At 41.3% G+C, this 23,668-nt stretch overlaps 1 protein-coding gene across 1 annotated transcript in view; it reads left to right on the top strand.

Annotated features, from left to right (window-relative positions):
- The first annotated feature begins 1,848 nt into the window (after positions 1-1,848).
- The window catches only part of FDX1 (ferredoxin 1), a 31,494-nt gene continuing 9,674 nt past the window's right edge, over positions 1,849-23,668 (top strand). The window contains exons 1-2 of the mRNA XM_003923900.4: positions 1,849-2,264; positions 7,534-7,658. Of these exons, the coding sequence (XP_003923949.3) occupies positions 2,080-2,264; positions 7,534-7,658 (310 nt within the window). The 5' untranslated portion in view covers positions 1,849-2,079. The remainder of the gene's footprint in view (positions 2,265-7,533; positions 7,659-23,668) is intronic.

The raw sequence follows: 23,668 nt of genomic DNA on the forward strand, positions 1-23,668 counted from the left end.
AGAAGGGTAGATTGCTTAACCAGCCTGGGAACATGGCAAAACCCCATCTCTAAGGAAAAAGAAAAGAAAAAAAAAGAGATGGAGGGGTGGGAGTTTTACAGACAAGGAAATACATAAGCAAACTGATAAGCAAAAGCATGTCGTTAGTAATTCCATGTTGCTTTATCCATATTCATGACCATGTTTACAAATTCCTTCTGGAATTCTGCTATTGATATTTATAATTTTTGGCATTACCTCTCATTTACCTTTGAAAACCTGGAGAATACTTTTTTCTTTCTTTAATCTTCATATACATGCTTAATGAATTCTCATGATTAATGGAAATTATGTAACCTTAATTTATTCACAAATATTTATTGGACCCTTGACATGTTCAAGGCCCTGTAACCGGTGCTGTACGAGTTACTAAGATGAATATATAAACAACTACTCTATGTATACAAAGAACTACCCTACAAAGCAGAAAGCTATAAAGTACCTTAATTGAGTTGAAACTATATTTGCTATAGGAGGGCTGAGAGAAGAGGGAACATCTACAATTTTTTTTCTTTCCAATTCTTTTCCTACAACTAATTCATCCGACCTTGGAGGTTTGATTTGATTTTTTTTAAAAAGTTAACTGTTCTTTTACAACTTCCTCTTCAGGATTACTTGTCAGGGTTTGCTGCACCCTTCGCAGCTTGAAAGACTTTCTCTTCATCCAAAGATTTGGAGAAATTAGGAGCCATTGCCTTCTCTCTGCCATTGGGTTCAAGCATGCACCATACATTGTCTGGAGAGACTTTACTCAGGTCTGTACTTTCTTGTTCTGAGTATTCAAAAATTAGCGGGGTGTGGTGGTGCACACCTGCAGTCCCAGCTACTCAGGAGGCTGAGGCAGGAGAATCATTTGAACTTGGGAGGCTGAGGTTGCAGTGACCCGAGATCATGCCACTGCACTCTAGCCCGGGCAATAGAGACTCCATGTTAGAAACAAACAAACAAAAAAAAGGTATCCGATTGTGTTTAGCATATCTGCACTGACCCCTTGTATTTGGCCTTTAGCCTCTTTATGACTACCCTGATGGAGGAAGACCCAGGAAGTGGTAGCCTTTCTAGTTTGTGACGCACTGTGTGTTTTGCGTGTTAGTTTAATCCTCAGAATGGCCCTGAAGGCTGGGACATCTTATCTGTGTTTAGAGTTATGGAAACTCTGATCCTCTAAGAGAATTTTTCCAAGGTCTCAGATCTCTGAGGTAGTAGACCTTGGATTGGAACATCGCTATTTCTGACCTTAAAGCCCATGCATTTCCCTCAACGTATTAACCATGATAAGGTGTATTTTAAAGTCATCTTCCTGGGTTTTATAAAAGTCTTTTAGAAATCTCAGTTCATCACAAAGTTTCCTGTTCAGGCTCATGGGTTTCATGTACTCAGCCAGCGTTTATTTGCCAAACTCTAGGACAGCCACCTGCTCTCTGCAGCAGCCCCAAGCCTACTCATTATTGTCATTTACAATTTTATAGTCATAATTATTTCTTTGTATAACGGCATTCTGAGATTTTCCAGAATTTCCCACTGTCCTTGTTTTACAGTGCGCAGAATTCGCTTTTGCTCTAATTTGACTCCTAGATGACACAATTTCCCAGTTTTTTTTGAACGGGTGGGGGATGGGGGATGCGGAACAGAACACAATGGTCTAGCTAACCGGTTTCCGCGAGACGTCCAGCTATCTTTTAAATTTTTTTGTGTCTGCAAGGCAACTCCAGGCGTTAAAAAAGCATCCAGCTTACGACCGAACCGAGAGGGTAGGTGAAAGTTCCCTGCGCTGGCCCCGCCCCGTGGGCCCGGGCGGCGTGGGCGAACGGGGCGGGGCCGCACTCTGCTCGCGGGTGTCTTTATAGGTCACCCGGAAGGCACGCGGGGACTCGGCGAGTTCTTCGCGGCGGGGCCTCTCTGCCACTCCAGCCCAGCGCCCCTCGCCCCTCGCCGCGGCCCTCAGGGGTCAGCGCCGGAGCTGCGGTCCCCGCCTCTAGGAGACTCTCTCGGCCTCAGCGCGCGGTCAGCGTCGCTTCCGGCAGTTCCCGACCGCGGGCGATGGCCGCCGCTGGGGGCGCCCGGCTCCTGCGCGCCGCTTCCGCGGTCCTCGGCGGCCCTGCAGGCCGGTGGCTGCACCACGCGGGGTCCCGCGCTCTGGCGGGCGGCCTGCTGAGGAGCCGGGCGCCTGTGGGGAGCGCGGGGGCGAGCCGTCCACTGAGCTTGTCGGCGCGGGCGCGGAGCAGGTAGGGCGCTGTGCAGGTGCGATCGCGGGCAAGAGCCGGGATCCCCGGTGGGTAGTGCCTGGCCCGCTGGGCCGGGTCTCCGGTGCCGCCGCCTCTCCTGGGCGCCTGCGCGCCGGGCGCACCCCCCCGAGGCCTGCCTCTCACCCCGCTCCCCTGGGGTGCCCTTGCGGCTCAGTCTCGCTGCTCGGTGGCGTCTCACCGCAAAGCTCCTTCCTGCACCAGCCACTCCCTTTCCCAGCGCCTCCAGTGCCCTCAGGAAAGCCGGCAGTTTGCTGCTGCTCGTTCTCCGGTTGATTTGCTTGGGATCTGACCTTTGCTCTGCCCGCAACTGGTAGTGACCTTCGTGACAGGCTCCCTGCTGCTGTCCTGGCCGGACACTCCTGCCAGCAGTTTCTTTCAGGGCCTTGCCCTGCTGTGGGAGGACACCCTGGTCCCAGATCTTTGTCAGGGAGTGTTTAGGTAGAACACACCGAGCCCACACCTCTGCTGCCCTCTAGGCCTTTTGCTAGTTCCTCAAGTGTTGAAAGCCCCTGCGTCGAAGTCGTCTGCCGGGACTTGAAACTAGACTTTGGTAGGGATTGTCTGACGTGTCTAACGTCGTCAGTCCTTAGGAACCCAGTGTCCCCGTTTGTACGTTGAAGATAATAACAGTTTAAACCTCCTACGGTTAATTGAAGGATAGATGAGTTAATACAGCGATACAGGTAGTCTTGTGCCTGGCACATAGTGAGGGCTCTGTGGATGTCACCTAGTAGCAGCAGCAGTCGCTGCCGGCTGCCTCTTAGGCTCACAGTGTTAAGAGGGTTTTGTATTAAATATTGCAAGATGGGACCAATTTCTCCCAAATGTGTTGAAGTTTTAGGTTCTTGGGCATATTTGTTTTTCAGAGACACTCCTTAGATATACTACAGATGAAATTTACACATAATTTCAGAGGCTAGCAACATGGTGGAGATTTATATAATGCATATCTCTCAACAGCCCTTTGACCCCATGATGTACGGTGGCAGGAATCACGAGCTAGAGGAAGAGTGTGTTGGATTTGTATGCTGCTTTTTCTGGTTTCTTCTTGAGAAGGTCCCTGAGAGCAGGGCCTAGGACTTTCAGTCATCATTTCCCCATGACTCCCGTTATCTAATGGGTGCTCCATATATTTTTGTTGCGTGAACTTTGGGGGAAATCAGGGAGAAGGTAAGCCAGATATATTTGTTCCCGTTTCCTCTGCACTTCCCTGCCTCTGACCTGTGCGGGTGCCTTGCTTTCTGTTATACAATAGATGAGTTTTGGACAATTGTATACATTGGGACAGATATTGAACATACTTGTGTAACTGGTATAAGGGAAAACGAATGCATTTGTGGTAATTGGGAGTTGTCTCTGTCAGATTTGTTCAGATTTGGATATGTCAGATTGTCTTAAAGGGGAACACATCTATTTCCTCATAATCCTGCTGCCACTCTTTATTGGTACAATTTCTCATCATGGCCTTATAATTCCTCTTACAGACTTTGGAGCTACAAGTAGATTTTCCAGTTCTTATTGTGTTAATGGGACTTGTGCTGTCCAATACGGTAGCTACTAATCACATATGGCTATTGATGTTTAAGATAATTAAAGGTAAATAAAATTAAAGGTTCAATCTCCCAGTTACACTAGCTACATTTCAAGTACTCAGTAGCCACGTGTGGGTGTTGGACATTGTATTGGACATTGCAGGTATGTGGAGAACACCTTTGTTATGGCACAGAGTTCTTATGGACAGACAGAGCAGTTCTAGAAACTAGTTCTTTGAAGTTTAACAACTCAATAAGCATCAGTAATTGAGAGTCAGAAAAACCCCTTTTACTCTAAAATACCGCGACACAATACTTTATATTTTGCAGTGATTTAGGTTACAAAGAGCTTTCATGTGTATTATTTCACACGACTCTTAAGACAATTCTATGACGTAGGGAGGATAGATAAATGGGAATAAAAATTTTGTATTAATTAGTTGGCAAAAAACTAGGACTAGAACTCAAGAAGTTTTCGTTGATTTTTGAAAAAAATTTTAATTTTTATTTGTTTTTAAAATTTCAGTAGTTGTGGGGGGTGGGGAGTTGGGGAGAGATAGCATGGGGAGAAATGCCAGATATAGATGAAGGGAGGAAGGCAGCAAATCACATTGCCATGTGTGTACCTATGCAACAATCTTGCATGTTCTTCACATGTACCCCAAAACCTAAAATGCGATTAAAAAAAAAGGAGTTATAACAGTGCTGCTGCCTCAATAAAGCTACTTTCTTCCAAAAAAATTTTTTTAAGTAGTTTTTGGGGCACAGGTAGTGTTGGTTAATGGGGGAGTTCTTTAGTGGTGATTTTGGAGGTTTTGGTGCACCCTTCACCCTAGTGCAGTGGTGCCATCATGGCTCACTGCAACCTCTGCCTCATAGGTTCAAGCGATTCTCGTGCCTCAGCCGCCTGAATTGCTGGGATTACAGGTGCGTGCCACCACACTCACACTGTGTTTTGGTAGAGATAAGGCTTCACCATGTTGGCCAGCCTGGTCTCGAACTCCTGGCCTCAAGTGATCTGCCTGCCTCAGCCTTCCGAACTATTGAGATTCAGGCATGAACCCCTGTGCCCGGCCTAGTATCTACAGCTTCCGACTCTTAGGTTCCATACTCTTTCAACTGAAGAATTACCTTTTTCTCTCATTTCCAGTTCCTCTCCTGTTCTTTGGTAAACCTGTTAATACTCTTACTTGACAGTTGTTTTGTAAGGCTGTACGCCTTTAATATAGACCAGCAGGTTGGGCTTCTTAGCAAAAGCGCGTAGTCTTTAAATAAAAGTTATTAATCAGTGTTTGTTGAAGTCTACTCTGAGTAACCTATTTTGCATGCATTGTCAGAACTGTAAGATTAATGTCCTGATTTTATAGAAGATGAGGCTGATGTAAAAGATATTTCAAATTCCTTTGCTGTAAGCTTAGCTCTAGAGTGCTTCAGAAGAACAGCAACACTAAAACCTCTGGTTTTCAGTAGTGTTTATAAATGATGGAATTCTTTCTAACGTACTTCCTGTAGCTTTAGCTACCAGGCTTTCATTGATGTCAAATCTCTAGACTTCTCTGCTGGGCTCAGACCCATACCCATATTTCCATCTGGCTTTTGGACATTCTTATCTAGCTTTTTCAGTATTGAATTCAGCAGGTCTAAGCTTGAACTTATTTCCATCTTCCCCAAAGCTCCTTTGCTTTCTGTCTTATTTATTTATTTATTTATTTAGAGATGGGGTCTCGCTATGTTGCCCAGGCTGGAGTGCAGTGGCTATTCACAGGCGCGATCCCATCAGCATGGGAGTTTTGACCTGCTCTGCTTCCGAGCTGGGCCTGTTCACCCCTCCTTGCTTCCTGCCTTAAACCTAGGTTAAATGGTGCCACCTAATTGCGTGAGCTGGAAATCCCAGTGTTTTTCTTCCTCCCTTTTCAGTTCATCTTATGTAGATGGCCGCTAAAATTTGGTCTACCTCCTGGATGTCTGTTAAGTCACTGTGTTCTCTGTCCTTGCTTAGTTTGTGGTCTTTTGATAACCTCCAGAGTGGTCTTTCTGCCTCCTGGGTATTTTCATTCTCAGCCATTCTACTTTGAAAAAAATGACAGTTGTCTTGTTGAAAATCATGAGTAATGTGTGGGAATACTAGTTTTAAAGCATTTTTGGCTGTGAAAAAAAGTTGGAGAGCACAGGCCCTTTTGAGGAACATTTCTGTACATATACACACACTTTTGATGAGTTTTAATTAATAGAATCCTGGTTCTTTCCAGTGTTATAATATTAGGGAGGGCTTCAGTTGCCTCATTTGTGAAATGGGATCACTAGACTTGATAATTTTCAAGATAGTTATGGCTCTGAAATTATTTAATTCTGAGTTTTACCTGAAGATGTAGTTGATGGGCTCTTGCCATCTATTGGTAGTAGTAAGAATAACAACTCATTATTTTAAGTTGAGAATCTTTCTAAATGTGAGGTAAAAATTAAAACGAACAATAGTGGAGGAATAAGGATCTAGTTGCTAGTATAATGTCTTTTCTCAAGTTTTGGAGGGATGTATGTGAGAAGTGAAAGAAATTTAAGTCTGCTAGCTGATAGCTAACAATCTTATAAAACATGCAGGGAGGTATTTATCTTACAGATTCAAACAAATAAAAAACTTTTTCTAGTCTTTGATTTGTAAGTATACAATGTGGACTGAAATGAGATGTCAAATACACAGAAAACTATTAAACAACTTCTCTCAGCAATAGTATTCTATGTAGCACTTGTACAGCAGTTGCCCTATTGAGAGCAGAATGATTTGCTCTTTTTTTGGAGACAGAGTTTCACTCTACCCACTAGGCTGGAGTGCAGTGGTGTGATCTTGGCTCACTGCAACCTCCGCCTTCTGGGTTCAAGCAATTCTGCCTCAGCCTCCTGAGTAGCTGGAATTATAGGCATGTGCCACGATGCCCAGCTAATTTTTGTATTTTTAGTAGAGACAGGTTTTGCCCTATTGGCCAGGCTGGCGTGCAGTGGTGCAATCATATTCTACTGCAACCTCCTCTTCCTCTTGGGTTAAAGGGATCCTCCCATCTCAGCCTCCCAATTAGCTGGGCCTGCACGTCATATTACTACACCTGGCTAATTATTTTATTTTTTTAAAGGTGGGCTCTTGCTATGTTGCCCAGGCTGGTCTCAAACCCCTGGCCTCAAACAACCTTCCCACGTCAGCTTCTCAAAGTACTGGGAATACAGGTACAAGCCATTGCACTGGCTTTTATGAGAGTCAGATAGACTTCATGAGTGATAATAATTGCCAAATGTTTTGTAACTGTGACATTAGGGAGACATATACTGAGGCCACCAGGTGGCCTTGACCGGGTAGTCATTGCCATTTCCCGTAAGGTTGTAGAGCTTATTACCTGGTAGGTGGGTAGATGTGTCATGCCTTCTTCCCAAATAAACTTTGGAAAGAAAAGAAAATACTTTCGGCTAGGTATGGTAGCTCAGGCCTGTAATCTCAGAGTTTTAGGAGGCCAAGTTGAGACAACTGCTTGAGGCTAAGATCTGAGACCAGCTGAGCAACATAGTGACACTCTGACACTACAAAAAATAAAAATAAAAAAATTATCCAGGTGTGGTGCTGGGTATCTGTAGTCCCATCTACTCTGGAGGCTTTATAGGCTTTTAAACTAATTATTTTAAGTTACGTTTTGAAATTACTAAAAATACTAAAGGACTGCTTTCTTTTCCAGCTCAGAAGATAAAATCACAGTCCACTTTATAAACCGTGATGGTGAAACATTAACAACCAAAGGAAAAGTTGGTGATTCTCTGCTAGATGTTGTGGTTGAAAATAATCTAGATATTGATGGCTTTGGTGAGTATGAAACATTTCTTAAAATACATAAGTGAAATTGTTAGGTTTCAAAATTTTTTTTGAAGAAGTTTAACCTATAGCATGCTAGGTAAAATATTAACATTTAGGATGTATTAGTGTTATATTCTTATTTATAAAGAATAATAGAGTGACACTGTTCTGTTCTTTGTACACCTAAATAACTCGTGTCCAGAAATCTGCTGTAAGGTAAGGCCTCTTTACCTTACTATTTATGTGTGTGATGCAAAGCTGATGGTAGGGAGTACAGTTAAAAGATACCAAGTTAGAGAGAAACAAATGTAATAGCACAGAGGGGTAGTTAAATATCTTGAATATCAGCTCGCCTTCTTAGGAAAGGTAACTTGTCCGAGAAAGTGTTTTGTTTAGAAAGTTTTTGTTTTTAGTCTTCTGACCATATGCCTTAACTACACGTGCAAATCCGGTGTTCCTGCAGCTGCCCTTTTACACTTCCTCAGGCGTAGCCTGTATATCACCTGTCAGTTTTGTTCAAGCACTGTGTGCCTAGGATAGGAGTTCTCAAAGAGGGTTTCCTTGACCACTAGCATGAGTGTCACCTGGTAAATACAGATTTTCAGACACTTCTCCCCCGCCGCTGCCCCTACCCCAGACTCACTGAGTCACAAAGTCTGGGATAGGCCCAGCATTGTGTGTTTTAACAGCTGTCTGTGATTTTGATGCATGTTCAAGTTTGAGAGCCACTAGTCTGGAATAAGGTTCAAGGAACATATCTGACTAGGCTTCTTTCAAGGCATAGTTCACGTTACACTTGTAAAACCATTTCTAGATCAGAATTAATTTCTCTTTCTTTGGTTTTCTCATGATATATTAAATCTACCTCTCTTTGTTAATGCTTATAACAGTTTTCCTTTTTAGAGAGACTGGACCTCTCTCTTATTAGAGTACTTGTTTTTGAAAGACTGTTAGGTAACCTCATGGAGTAAACTTTGTTCAGAGTTGGCACTCAATAATATTTGCTGAATATCTTTTTTTTTTTGAGGCAGGGTCTCCCTCTGTCACCCAGGCTGGAGTGTAGTGGTGCAATCACAGCTTACTGCAGCCTTGACCTTCTGGGCTCCAGTGATCCTCCTTACTCTGTCTCCTGAGTAGCTGGGATTACATGGGTGAGCCACCATGCCCAGCCTTGAATGTCTAAATCTACTTTTTTTTTTTTTTTTTGCTAGTTTAAAAATAATTATAACAACTAGAATTTGAGTGTATGCTACATTCCAGCATATGTTAAATGAGGTAGATTTTTTGTTTTGGTCTCCCTTTGATAGTTGAAGAAACTGAGTCTCATAGAAATTAATTTTCCCTGGTTATGCATGCAGCAAGTGAGAGGGCTAAGACTCGAACCTGTCTTGAAGTCAAGATGTGTATCTCATTGTGGTTTTGATTTGCATTTCTCTGGTGATTAGTGATGTTGAACGTTTTTTCATATGTTTATTGGCCGCTTTTATGTCTATTTCTTTTTTGTTTTTGAGACCGAGTCTCACTCCGTCACCCAGGCTGGAGTACAGTGGTGCAATCTTGCCTCACCACAACCTCTGCCTCCCGGGTTCAAGTGATTCTCCTGACTCTGTCTCCTGAGTAGCTGGGACTACAGGCACTTGCCACCATGCCTGGATAATTTTTTGTATTTTTAGTAGAGATAGGGTTTCACCATGTTAGCCAGGATAGTCTCGATCTCTTGACCTCGTGATTTACCTGCCTTGGCCTCCCAAAGTGCTGGGGTATCAGGCGTGAGCCACCATGCCCAGCTGTCTGTGTCTTCTTTTGAGTGGTGTTTGTTCATGTCTTTTTTTTTTTTTTCCAACTTTTATTTCAGCAAGTACATGTGCAGGTATTTTAAATGGATGCATTCTGTGTTGCTGAAGTCTGGGGTATGAATAATCCTGTCACTCAGGTAGTACACATAATATGCAATAGATAGTTTTTCGTCCTTGTCCCTCTCCCTTCCCCTTCTGGTAGTCCCCAGTATTTATTGTTCCCAACCTTATGTCCATAGGGCCCAGTATTTAGCTCACACTTAAAAGTGAGAACACTTTGTTTTTCTGGTTCTGTGTTAATTTGCTTAGGATAATTGGCCTTGAGCTGTATTCTTGTTGCTGGAAAGGACATAGTTTTGTTCTTATTTATGGCTGCATATTCCGTGGTATATATGTACTACATTTTCTTTATCCAGTCCTCTATTGATGGGCACCCAGATTGATTCCATATCTTTGCTATTATGAATAGTGCTGAGGTAAACATACAAGAGCATGTGTCTTTTGGTAGAATGATTTATTTTCTCTTGGGTATGTACCCAGTAATGGGATTGCTTGGTTGAATGGTAGTTCCATTTTTAGTTCTTTGAGAAATCTCCAAACTGCTTTCTGCAGTGGCTTAACTAATTTACATTCCGACCAGCACTGTATAAGTGTTTCCATTTCTCTGCAGCCTTGCCAACATGTACAATTTTTTGACGTTTTAACCTTTTTTTTTTTTTTTTTTTTTTTTTAATTTTTAAGTTTTTTTTTTTTTTTTTAAGCAGGCCGTTGTAAAGCCCTGGCTGGAGCACTGATGACCCTGACTTTTTAATGATATTCTTTATGACTGGTGCAAGATGGTATCTCGTTGTGGTTTTGATTTGCAAAGTGGAGTATTTGTCATGTTTCATGTTTTTGGCCACTTGTATGTCTTTTTAAAATATTTATTTATTTATTTTGAGACAAATTCTCACTGTCACCCAGGCTGGAGTAAAGTGGTGCAATTTCAGCTCACTGCAACCTCTGCATCCTGAATTCAAGTGATTCTTGTGCCTCAGTGTCCTGAGTAGCTTGAATTACAAGGGCGCTCCACCATGCCCAGCTAATTTTTGTATTTTTTTTTTTTTTGAGACCGAGTTTCGCTCTTGTTACCCAGGCTAGAGTGCAATGGCGCGATCTCGGCTCACCGCAACCTCCGCCTCCTGGGCTCAGGCAATTCTCCTGCCTCAGCCTCCTAAGTAGCTGGGATTACAGGCACGCGCCACCACGCCCAGCTAGTTTTTTGTGTTTTTAGTAGAGATGGGGTTTCACCATGTTGACCAGGATGGTCTCGATCTCTCGACCTCGTGATCCACCCGCCTCGGCCTCCCAAAGTGCTGGGATTCCAGGAGTGAGCACCACGCTTGACCTCTGCCCACTTTTTAATGAGGTTATTTGTTTTTTAGTTGTTGATCTGTTTAAGTTCCCTAGAGATTCTGGATATTAGACCTTTGTTGGATGCATAGTTTGTGAATATTTTCTCTCATTATGTGGGGCGTTTACTTTGATTTTTTTTTTTTTTTTTTTTTTTTTTGAGGCAGAGTCTTGCTCTATTGCTCAGGCTGGAGTGCAATGGTGCAATCTTGGCTCACTGCAACCTCCGCCTCCCAGGTTCAAGCAATTCTCCTGCTTCAGCCTCCTGAATAGCTGGGATTAGAGATACCTACCACCAACCCTACCTAATTTTTGTATTTTTGGTAGAGACAGGGTTTTACCATGTTGGCCAGGCTGGTCTAGAACTCCTGACCTCAAGCAATTTGCCCACCTTGGCCTCCCTAGTGCTAGGATTACAGGTGTAAGCCAGTATGCCTGACCACTGCCCACTTTTTTTTTCCCGAGATGGAGTCTCACTCTGTTGCCCAGGCTGGAGTGCAGTGGAGTGATCTTGGGTCACTGCAACCTTTGCCTCCTGTGTTAAAGCAGTTCTTCTGCCTCATCCTCCTGAGTAGCTGGGATTATAGGTACATACCACCATGACTGGCTATTTGTTTTGTATTTTTAGTAGAGATGGGGTTTCATCATGTTGGCCAGGCTGGTCTTGAAATCCTGACCTTGTGATCCGCCTGACTTGGCCTCCCCACGTGCTAGGATTACAGGTGTGAGCCACCGTGCCCAGCCCTCTGCCCACTTTTTAATGAGGTTATTTGTTTTTTTTGTTTATTGATTTAAGTTTCCTATAGATTCTAGATATTAGACCTTTGTTGGATGCATAGTTTGTGAATATTTTCTCCCATTTTGTAGGGTGTTTACTTTGTTGATAGTTTGTTTTAATGTGCCGAGGCTCTTTAATTAGGTCCCACTTGTCAATTTTTGTTTTTGTTGCTATTGCTCTTGAGGACTTAGTCATAAAAATTCTTTGCCAGCGCCAGTTTCCAGGAGAGCATTTCTGAGGTTTTCTTCTAGTATTTTTGCAGTTTTAGGTCTTACATTTAAGTAATCTGAGTTAAATTTTGTATACAGTGATAGGTAGGGGTCTAGTTTCATTCTTCTGCAGGTAACAGCCAGCTATCCAGCACCATTTACTGAATAGGGAGTTCTTTCCTCATTGTTTATTTTTGTTGACTTAGTCAAATATCAGATTTTCTGGATGTATGGCTTTATTTCTCAGTTCTCTATTCTGTTCCTTTGGTCTGTGTGTCTAGGTTGTCTAGTTTGTGTGCATAGGGGTGTTCATAATAGTCTCTAGGATCTTTGTATCTTTATGGGATTGGTTGTGATGCCATCTTTGTAATTTCTGATTGTGCTTATTTGGATCATCTCTCTTTTTTTCTTTGTTAGTTTAGCTGTGGGGTATACATTTTGTTTATCCTTTCAAAAAACCAACTTTCAGCTTTGTTGATCCTTTGTGTAGATTTTTGGGTCTCAGTTTTATTCAGTTCTGCTCTGAGTTTAGTTATTTCTTTTATTCTGCTAGCTTTGAGGTTCTTGCTTTTCAAGTTCTTCTAGATGTAATGTTAGATAGTTAATTTGAAATCTTTCTAACTTCTCAATGTAGGTGTTCAGTGTTTTAAACTTTCATCTTAACACTGCTTTTGCTGCATCCCAGAGCTTTTGGTATCTTGTGTCTCTGCTTTCATTTATTTCAAAGAATTTTTTATTTCTGTCATATGGTGGAGCCACTTTAGCTGGTAGAAATATTTCCTGATCTTTGACAGAAGTGGGTAAACCATGCTGTGGTTTGCGTGCGTTGGAACTTGTGGCTTTTATGCTGTTGAAAAAATTTAAATCTTAATATCTCATAACAGTGTTAACTAAAGTTTCATTTAATGATGGTGTGGTACTCAAATATATCACAAATCAATAATGTTGGAATCGCTGCTAAACATGATCCAACACTGAAAAAGGCTGAACAATCAGCCTGACATTTGGTGCTGTTTATTTAGGAGTAGATACTGTATAGACAAAAGTACTTACAAAATAGGATTTTAAAAAGGCATTAAAGTAGGATTTTTTTTTTTCCTCCCTGAGACAGAGTCTTGCTCTGTCGCCCAGGCTGGAGTGCAGTGGTGCCATCTTGGCTCACTGCAAGCTCCACCTTCCAGGTTCAAGTACTTCTGCCTCACCCTCCCGAATAGCTGGGATTACAGGCATGTGCCACTGTGCCTGGCTACTTTTTGTATTTTTAGTAGAGGTGGGGTTTCACTGTGTTGGCCAGGCTGTTCTCAAACTCCTGACCTCAGGTGATCCCCCTCCGCCTCGGCCTCCCAAAGTGCTGGATTACAGGCATGAGCCAGAGCACCTGGCCTAAAGTAGGAATATTTTTAAGCTCACAAAAAAAATCACTTGGTCAAGGGTAATGGAAAACAATACTGGCAATATGGTCTGGCTGTGTCCATACCCATATGTCATCTTGAATTCCCACATGTTGTAGGAGGGACCTGGTGGGTGGTAATTGAATCCGGGGGCAGGCCTTTCTTATGCTGTTCTCGTGTTAGTGATTAAGTCTCATGAGATATGACAGTTTTATAAGGGGGAGTTTCCCTGCACAAGCTGTCTGTTTGCCTACTGCCATCCATGTAAGGCATGACTCGTTCCTCTTTGCCTTCTGCCAGGATTGCGAGGCTTCCTCAGCCATGTGGAACTGTAAGTCCATTAAACCTTTTTCCTGTATAAATTACCCGGTTTTTTCATTTATGTCTTTGTCAGCAGTGTGAAAATACAGCAGATTGGTACCAGGAGTGGTGTGCTACTGAAAAGATACCTGAAAATATGCAAGCGATTTTGGAACTGGGTAACAGGCAGAGTTTGGAACGGTTTGGAGGGCTCAGGAGAAGACAGGAAAATATGGGAAAGTTTGGAACTCCCTAGAGATTTGTGGAATGGCTTTGGCCAAAATGCTGATAATGATATGGACAATGAAATTCAGGCTGAGGTGGTCTCAGATGGAGATGAGGAACTTGTTGGGAATTGGAGTAAAGGTGACTCTTGCTATGTTTTAGCAAAGAGACTGGTGGCATTTTGCCCCGGCCCTAGAGATTTGTGGAACTTTGAACTTGAGAGAGATGACTTAGGGTATCCGGCAGAAGTTTCTAAGTAGCAAAACATTAAACAGGTGACTTGGATGCTGTTAAAGGCATTCAGTTTTAAAAGGGAAACAGAATATTAAAAAAGTTTGGAAAATTTGCAGCCTGACAATGCGATAGAGAAGAAAATCCCATTTTCTGAGGAGAAATTCAAGCTGGCTGCAGAAATTTGCATAAGGAACGAGGAACTGAATGTTAATCCCCAAGACACTGGGGAAAATGTCTCCAGGATGATGCTGGACAATATGAGTGCCATGCATCCAATTCCCAAGGACGGGCTTCAGCGTCAGCAAAAATTACAGTAGTTGATACCTTACATGAAATACCAGTGAAAAAAGGTGAAGGTGCCCAGCTATAAACCTCCAGAATATATTAGTCTGCATGGTTAAAAGTAGTCATGGGCAATTACAATACCTGTTCTTGCCTAATAAGTTTCTTTTACTCCAGTCCACTAACACATTAGTTATATATTCACTGGTTTTACATAGAGAGATACAAAATAAAGATCACACATCAAGACTATCTACAAAAATTTATTATATATTTACAAAAGAAAGCATGCATATTATTAAACAAATAAAATACTTTTTATCATACACACACACACACACACACACACACATACACACACACGCAAAGAGATCTTCATGGCAGCTCCTTCCATCACAGGCCCAAAGGCTTAGGAGAGAAAAGTGGTTTAATGGGCCAAGCCCAGAGCCTCCTTGCTGTGTGCAGCCTAGGGACTTGGTGCCTGGCATCCTAGCTGCTCTAGCCATGGCTATAAGGGGCCAACATAGAGCTAAGCCCATGGCTTCAGAGGGTAGAAGCCTCAAGCCTTGGCAGCTTCCATGTGGTGGTGAGCCTGCCAGTGTACAGAAGTCAAGAATTGCGGTTTGGAAACCTCTGCCTAGATTTCAGAGGATGTATGGAAACGCCTAGATTTCTAGGCAGAAGTTTGCTGCAGGGGCAGGGCTGCCATGGAGGACTTCTCCTAGGGCAGTACAGAAGGGAAATGTGGGGTTGCAGCCCTCACACAGAGTCCTTACTGGGGCACTGCCTAGTGGAGCTGTGAGAAGAGGGTCGTTGTCCTCCAGACCTCAGAATGGTAGATCCACTGACAGCTTGTACTGTATATCTAAAAAAGCCATAGACACTCTATACCAGACCATGAAAGCAACTGGGAGGGAGGCTGAATCTTGCAAAGCCACAGGGGGGCAGAGCTGCCCAAGACCATGGGAACCCACCTCTTGCATCAGTGTAACCTGGATGTGAGATGTGGAGTCAAAGGAGATCATTTTGGAGCAATAAGATTTGACTGCCCCACTGGATTTTGGACTTGCATGGGGTCTGTAGCGCCTTAGTTTTGGCCAAATTCTCCCATTTGGAATGAGTGTATTTACCCAATGCCTGTACCCCCATTGTATCTAGAAAGTAACTAAATTGCTTTTGATTTTATAGGCCCATAGGTAGAAGGGACTTGTCTTGGATAAGACTTTGGACTGTGGACTTTTGAATTAATGCTAAAATGAGTTAAGACTGTTGGAAAGGCATGATTGGTTTTGAAATGTGAGGACATGAGATTTGGGAGGGACCAGGGGCAGAATAATATGGTCTGGCCATGTCCCCACCCAGATCTCATCTTGAATTCCCATGTGTTGTGGGAGGGACCTGGTGGGAGGTAATTGAATCTTGGGGGCAGGTCTTTCCCATGCTATTCTTGTGATAATGATTTAGTCTCATGATATCTGACAGTTTTATAAGGTGGAGGTTCCCTGCACAAGCTCTCTTTTTGCCTGTTGCCATCCATGTAAGACTTGACTTGTAAGGAGCCAATGTATGTAGCTAGGCCTGGAGAAAAAAAAAAAAAAAAAAAAAACAAGTAAGACATGATTTGTTCCTCCTTGCCTTCTGCCAGGATTATAAGACTTCCCCAGCCATTGTGGAACTGCAGGTTGATTAAACCCTTTTACCTGTATAAATTACCGAGTTTCAGGTTTGTCTTTATCAGCAGCATGAAAATGGACTAATACAACTGGTCCCATAGTTGCATCACAGAACTGTGGCATGAACATCAACCTTCAATAGCTGATGTTTATAGGTGGTGAAAATTCATCTTTGCTCCTCCCTGCCCTACCCCTTACCTTTTTTTTTTTGGTAAGAAATTTATCTCAACTTAACTTTTAAATTATGTGAAGATTTCAGCACTAGCGTCTCTTGTATAAAAAAAGACAGTTAGTTTTAGATTATCTTCCCTCCCCACCACACCATTTAGCATACTGTCTGTTGTTTTTTGACTTTTTAATAATATCCTTTTTTTTTTTTTTTTTTTTTTTTTTAAAAGAGATGGAGTTTCACTCTTGTTGCCTAGGCTGGAATGCAATGGCATGATCTTGGCTCACTGCAACCTCTGCCTCCCTGGTTTAAGTGATTCTCCTGCCTCAGCCTCCTGAGTAGCTGGAATTATGGGTTCCCACCACCATGCCCAGCTAATTAAAAAAAAATGTTTTTAGTAGAGACAGTGTTTCACCATGTTGTCCAGGCTGGTTTTGAACTCCTGACCTCAAGTGATCTACCCACCTTGGCCTCCCAAAGTGCTAGGATTACAGGTGTGAGCCACTGCACCTGGCCAACAGCTAATATCCTTTCTGACTGGTGTGAGATGGTATCTCATTGCATTTCTCTGATGATTAGTGATGTGGAACATTTTTTCATGTTTGTTGGCTGCTTGTATGGCTTTTTTTGAGAAGTGCCTGTTCATGTCCTTTGCCTGTTTTTTAAAGAGGTTGTTTTTTGCTTGTTCATTTAAGTTCCCTATAAATTCTGGATATTAGACCTTTGTGGGATGCATAGTTGGTGAATATTTTCTCCCACTCGGTAGGTTGCCTGTTTACTTTGTTGGCAATTTATTTTGCTGTCTAGAAGCTCTGCTTAATTAGTTCCCACTTACCAATTTTTGCTTTTGTTGGAATTGCTTTTGGAGACTTAGTGAAAAATCCTTTACCAATCCAGTGTCTGGAAGAGTATTTCCTTGGTTGTCTTCTATGTTTTTTATAGTTTGAGGTCTTACATTTAAATCTTTGATTCATTTTTAGTTAATTTTTGTATGTGGTGAAAGGCAGAGAGTCCAATTACAGTGTTCTGCATATGGCTAGCTAGCCATCCCGGCACCATTTATTGAATAGGGAGTCTTCTTCCCATTGCTTGTTTTCGTGTGCCTTTATTTATGAGTTTTTTATTCTGTTCCATTGGTCTATGTGTCTTTGTATCAGTATCATGCTGTTTTGGTTATTGTAGCTTTATAGGATAGTTTAAAGTCTGGTAGTTTGAAACCTTTGGCTGTGTTCTTTTTCCTTAAGACTGCTTTGTTTATTTGGTATCTTTTTCAGTTCTTAGTAGGATCTAGGACTCAACTCTAGAGGTGGGACTTCGAACCAGACCAAATTGAAGACTAACTAAAACAGAGACAGAGCAGAAGCAGCTTTCCATAAGACATGACCACCACTGGGCCATGTCAGTTTACCATTGCCACGGTTACACCTGGAAGTTACTACCCCTTTCCATGGCAATGGCCCAACAACCTGGGAGTTACTATCATTTTTCTGCAAATGTCTGACCTTTAATTTGTATATAATTAAAAATGGACAGAAATATAATTGTAGGGAGTTCGAGACCATCCTGGCCAACATAGTGAAAGCCTGTCTCTACTAAAAATACAAAAATTAGTTGGCTGTGGTGGCACATACCCCAGCTACTCCCAGTTGCAGTGAGCTGAGATTGTGCCACTGCACACCACCCTGGGTAACTGAGCCAGACTGTCTTAAAAAAAAAAAAAACCCAAAACACAAAAAAAGAAAACTGCAGAATAGCCTCTGAGCTGCTACTCTGGGCACACTGCCTGTTGGGCAGCCTTGCTCCACAAGGAGTTCGACCTCTGCTGCTGCTGTACGCTGCCACTTGAGTGAAAGTTTCTATTTTACACCACGCACTTGCCCTGAATCCTTTCCTGGGCAAAGCCAAGAACCTTCTTGGGCTAAGCCCCAGTTTTGGGGCTGACCTACCCTGCATCAATTCCATATGAATTTTAGAATAGTTTTTTTTTTTTTAATAATTCTGTGAAAAATGATGTTGATAGTTTGCTAGGAATAGTGTGAATCTGTAAATTGCTTTGGGCAGTATTATTTGCCTATTTTTCTGATGAGGTATTATTTATTTTCATAGGTTAGCCAAAGCTCTTTAAATGTCCTATTTGATAAAAATTGTGAAGATGAAAATTTTAAACATTTACTTCAGTGGCTTCCAACTGCTATTTTACATGAAGCTACATATTCTCAAAATAGTGTAAAGTACTTTTTGTATAAATTATTTGCATGGATTGCCTTAAAATAATTTCTTCTAAATTAAAATGTAAGTATTATGATTTTTTTTTTTTTTTTTTTTTTTTTTTTTTGAGACGGAGTTTCGCTCTTGTTACCCAGGCTGGAGTGCAATGGCGCAATCTCGGCTCACCGCAACCTCCGCCTCCTGGGCTCAGGCAATTCTCCTGCCTCAGCCTCCTAAGTAGCTGGGATTACAGGCACGCGCCACCACGCCCAGCTAGTTTTTTGTATTTTTAGTAGAGACGGGGTTTCACCATGTTGACCAGGATGGTCTTGATCTCTCGACCTCGTGATCCACCCGCCTTGGCCTCCCAAAGTGCTGGGATTACAGGCTTGAGCCACTGTGCCCGGCCCCAGTATTATGATCTTAATAGTTGAAAGTATTCTTTTAAGTTTTTATGAAATTTTTTTTCTTCATCACTTGCGACTGTAAGAGTACTTTTTTTTTTTTTTTTTTTAACTGCAGGTGGCAACCATTACTGGGTCATTTTGAAATCAATTTAGTCACTTCCAACTAGCATTTTAAAGAAATCAAAAAGAACAGAACATATAAAAACATACTATCTTTTACAAGTGTATTATGAAATGTTTATTTAGCTATTTTACAAAGTATGTGTGTACAGGGTCATGATGTAAAATGAAATTCATACTCTGAATCACAGTTAAACAAAATTTTTTTTGAAAGTCATTGGTTGGAATAGAAGAATTTCCTGCCTGGGTTTTTTCCCCAGCTTTAGTACTTTTTCAGCTTTGTGACCTTGGGTTAGGTGGCTAACCTACTCATACCTCATCTTCTCATCTGTAAAGTGGGGATAATATTAATATCTCCCTTATAAAGTTGCTGTAAAGATCAAATGAATAAATCAAGTGCTAAATAAATATTAGCTAATACTGTTAACATAGGTATTAATACAGATTTATTGTTCATTATAGCAAATTTTAAAAATACATTTAAAAAGAATGTAACACTTCATGTCATTATACAGTGATAAGCACTAAAATAATCTTTTTTCCCCAATACCTCAGAAATATAGAAAATTTAATGTAAATACACTCTTTAGTACTTTCATAAGAATTCTGCTGGTATCATAGAAACTCACATATTCAGACTTGGAAGAAAAGCTTTAAAGATCAAGCATCCTGACATGTCCACAAATCTTGGTATGTAAAGATAAGCTTGCGATAAGTAAGCTAAACTAGGTTCACCAAAGATAGAGGTAAGCCTAAGCCTCTCTCTAGAATAAAGATGAAAGAAATGAAATCAGGAAGGCTGAGGTATTATCGTTATAAAGAAGAGCTTAGTATCACAACATTATGGGGGCAGCTGTTTCATTATTTCCTAAGGCAGAATGCAGGAGCCCCTGTAAATTCTGCACTTGTCAGAAGTCATACTCACAGAGGACCACTACTGCAAATGTGGCTGACCAAAGTACTTAGTTTCTTTACGTTTTCTCTCTGGGTGATCTCATCCATTCTGTGACCTTAAATCCTTTCTAGATGTTGATAAACTCTTAAATTTACATCCTTAGCTCAGGCCTCGCCTCTGAGCCCTGACTTACAGATCTAACTTCCTGTTTTATATCTCTTCTTGGAAATCTCACATATTTAAAACAGCTTTTGATTTTTTTCTCCTGACGAAACCTGTCCTTCTTCCAGTCTTTCCTGTCTCAGTGATGAGCACCACCCAGCTGTTGGAACCTGAAACTGGAGAGCACCATTCCTCTTCTTTCCCCCTACCCGACATCCAGTCCGTGGACACCTGCCAGTTGTGCCTCCAGTATTCCTCTCCAGTACGTCTTGTTGGCTCCATCCCTGCAGTCGGCATGCGGGGCTGGCCAGCCACTGTGCATCTGGAGCTGTGCTAACTTGCTCTGTTCTAGAGCCTAGCAGCCAAGTGATTTGTCTTAACAGAAATAACACATGTGAGTCCCGTGATGAAAAACCATGACCTGTAATCCCAGCACTTTGGGAGGCCTAGGCGGGCGGTTTACAAGGTCATGAGTTGGAGACCAGCCTGGGCAACACGGTGAAAACAAAAATACAAAAATTAGCGAGGTGTGGTGGCATGCACCTGTAATCCCAGCTATTCAAGAGGCTGAGGCAGGAGAATTGCTTTAACCTGGGAGTCAGAGGTTGCAGTGAGCCAAGATCACCCCATTACAATCCAGCCTAGGTAACAGAGTAAGACTGTCTCAAAGAAAAAAAAAAAACAACCACCAAAAAACCCAAAAATCATGAGTGACTTTTTTGGCACTTAGGAAAAAATTCATATTCCCAACTGTGAAAGGCTGCATTATCCGGCCCCATCTGCCACTCTTCCTCTTTTTTTTTATTCCCTCATTGTTCTTTGTCTCGCTTTGGTGATACTGGCCCTTTCTCAAGAGCTTGAACTCACCCAAAATTCCTACCTTCGAGACTTCGTATATACTTTACCCTCTCCCTGAGACATGTCCCTCTCTCTCCCATCCTCAAAATTTAGCTTTTCATATGTCAAATCTCAATTTATATGCTTCCTTAGCAAGGCTTTGCCCTGCCACCCAGTCCAAAGTAGGATTTATCTTGTTACCCTGAACCCATTATCCTCCTCCTCAGCATTCTGTTCATTTGTTTCACAGTATCTGTCACAATTTAGTAATTATATATTTCTTGTGTATCTTTCCCAATAGACTGCGATGAGGAATAAAGTCATTCCTGTTTTATTCCTCATTGTGTATGAAGTAATGAGTGAACAAATGAATAAAAAGGGACAGTCATAGATTTTGGAAACAGTTTCAACATAAACATTTTCATTGCCAACTTTTATATTTAATATAGATCTTTTGGATGATGCAGGTATGTTTTCAGAGGGTATCATAATATTCTGCCACTAGGGGGCAGTACACATCTGTGGTTCAATTTACTTAGTTTACTCTCAAGACGTCTTTTTTCTTCTATATTATTTTCCTCACATGTCTGTTTTGAGGGAAATTATACAAATAGGAAGAACCTGATTGTGTTTGTATAAGCTTATATTTATTCCCCTCACATTTGAGTCCCTATTGATATAATGTATTTCTGAGTATGCTAGATCAATCTTTACTCTAGAAAATTAGATTTTATGTTTACACATAATTTCATTTTTAATATATAATATTCCCATGCAGCCATCATCTAGATTTTTGTTTGGGAAAGGGGTTAGGTGTCAGGGTGGGCAATCTGTGTTGTCAGCACTGTAGTAGATATACAAAATGATCTTAATATGAGATGCACACACACGAAATGTCTTTTCCTATTGCTAAACACTCAAGTTACGTGAAAGGAGGAGCAACAGTCTGCAGAGATCTGACTTTCTCTGGGAATTAATTTCACAGTTAGAGTTTCTGAGGATTTGTGCAAATGCTTACTATCATTATTCCTATTTAAAAAAACAAAACTTGGTTCAGGAGTTCACCAACCTTGAAATTAGTAAGCATGCTTTACTATTCTTTATATAATTTCGTATGCATATTTGAAATTGTGCAGATTAACAGTATTGAGATCTTCCTCTGGCAAAATCAGAAGTATTGTGAAAACCAAAACTGTTGTCAAGAATCCTATAATTTTAAGCTGGCAGGCTGTGTAAGTTGTAAATTTTATGTTTGTTACTGCAGACAGAGATGTACCCATTTAGCTGATAAACAAATCCCTGCTATCCTTTGTCAGCACCATGTGAACAACACTTTTTATAGACATATGAATATCTGTATGATTTTCCTAACTATGGTGATGATATTTTAAACTGTGGTTATAATTTAAAATTATTTTTAAAGACTGTATCTCGTTTCAGCCAAGCATTAAGTGCTAATGCTGAAAAATGTATCTGAAAATGAGTTATTTTGGAACAGAGGTTAGAGGTAACAAAATGCTAGGAAGAAAGCCAAAAAACTGTCACGGTGCATATTACTGCTAATTTAGGAGAAAGAACTCTGAATTCTTAGCCAGAATGTGAACAAAATCAAAGCAGTACTAAAGTGTATATACTTTTAAGTTCATGAAAATTGTTGTATAACCAAGCCAGGTTGGTGGCTAATATGCTGGCACCAGGGGCTAATAGGGTGGCTATAACGTGTTCCTAAATCAGGTTATTATCTGTGCTAAGGCATGAAGTATGTTATTAATTTTAATTGACACATCATAATTATATATATTTATAGGGTAGGTACTGTGTGATGTTTTCATATATGTATATAACATGGAATGTTTAACTTAAGCTAATTAACATATCCTTTACCTCACTTATTTTTTTGTGATGAGATGTGAAATTTACTGTTAGTAACTTGAAATACACAATACATTATTATTAACTGCAGTCACCATGCTGTGCTGTAGATTTTTAAAAATTAATTAAAAAAAATTTTTTTGAGACAATCTCATTCTGTCACCTAGGCTGGAGTACAGTGGCATGATGTTGGCCCACTGCAGCCTCCACTTCCCGGGTTCAAGTGATTCTTGTGCCTCAGTCTCCCTAGTAGCTGGAATTATAGGCGAGCACCACCATGCCCTGCTAATTTTTATATTTTTAGTAGAGGTGTCGTTTCACCAAATTGGTCAGGCTGGTCTCAAATACCTGATCTCAAACAGTCTGCCTGTCTCTGCCTCCTACAGTGCTGGGATTACAGGCATGAGCTACCGTGTCCAGCCTGTGCTGGAGATCTTAAACACAAATTCCTCCTAACTGAAAGTTTTGTACCCTTTGAACAGCACATCCTCATTTCATTTCCTCACCCCCACTCTCATCCTCTAGTGACTACCATTCTATTCTCTAAGGCAGCAATCCCCAACCTTTTTGGGACTAGGGACTTTTATCCTGAATATTTAAAGAGCTCTCAAAACGTAACAGTAAGAAAACAACCCAATTAAAAAATGGGCAAAAGATATGAACAGATACTTCACCGAGGACAATGTAGAGATGGCAAATAAGCTCATAAAAAGATACTGAAGGGCACCTGGACCTGAACTTGTCCATATGAATGACTCTGTTTTGTTTAGAGTTTTCTTATAGAGGGACAGGAGACTAATGTTGATGCCATACTTCCAAGTGGCTTTGGAAAAAAAATGATGCAAAGCTAAAAAAAAAAAAAAAAAAAAAAAAAAAAAAGAAAGAAAGAAAGGTATTTTACACCTTTAACTTCTTGGAGAAATGTGTGAAAGTCACAATGGGACACCACTGTATACCAACTAGAAACAAACCATAGTACATTCAAAGAGTGGGATGCTTCTTAGCAATGAAAGGGAGCAAATTATGGATACACGCAACATGCTGGATGAATCTCAAAGGCATTGTGTTG

The sequence above is a fragment of the Saimiri boliviensis genome, chromosome 6 (genome assembly GCF_048565385.1).
Source record: "Saimiri boliviensis isolate mSaiBol1 chromosome 6, mSaiBol1.pri, whole genome shotgun sequence".
Taxonomy (NCBI): Eukaryota; Metazoa; Chordata; class Mammalia; order Primates; family Cebidae; genus Saimiri; species Saimiri boliviensis.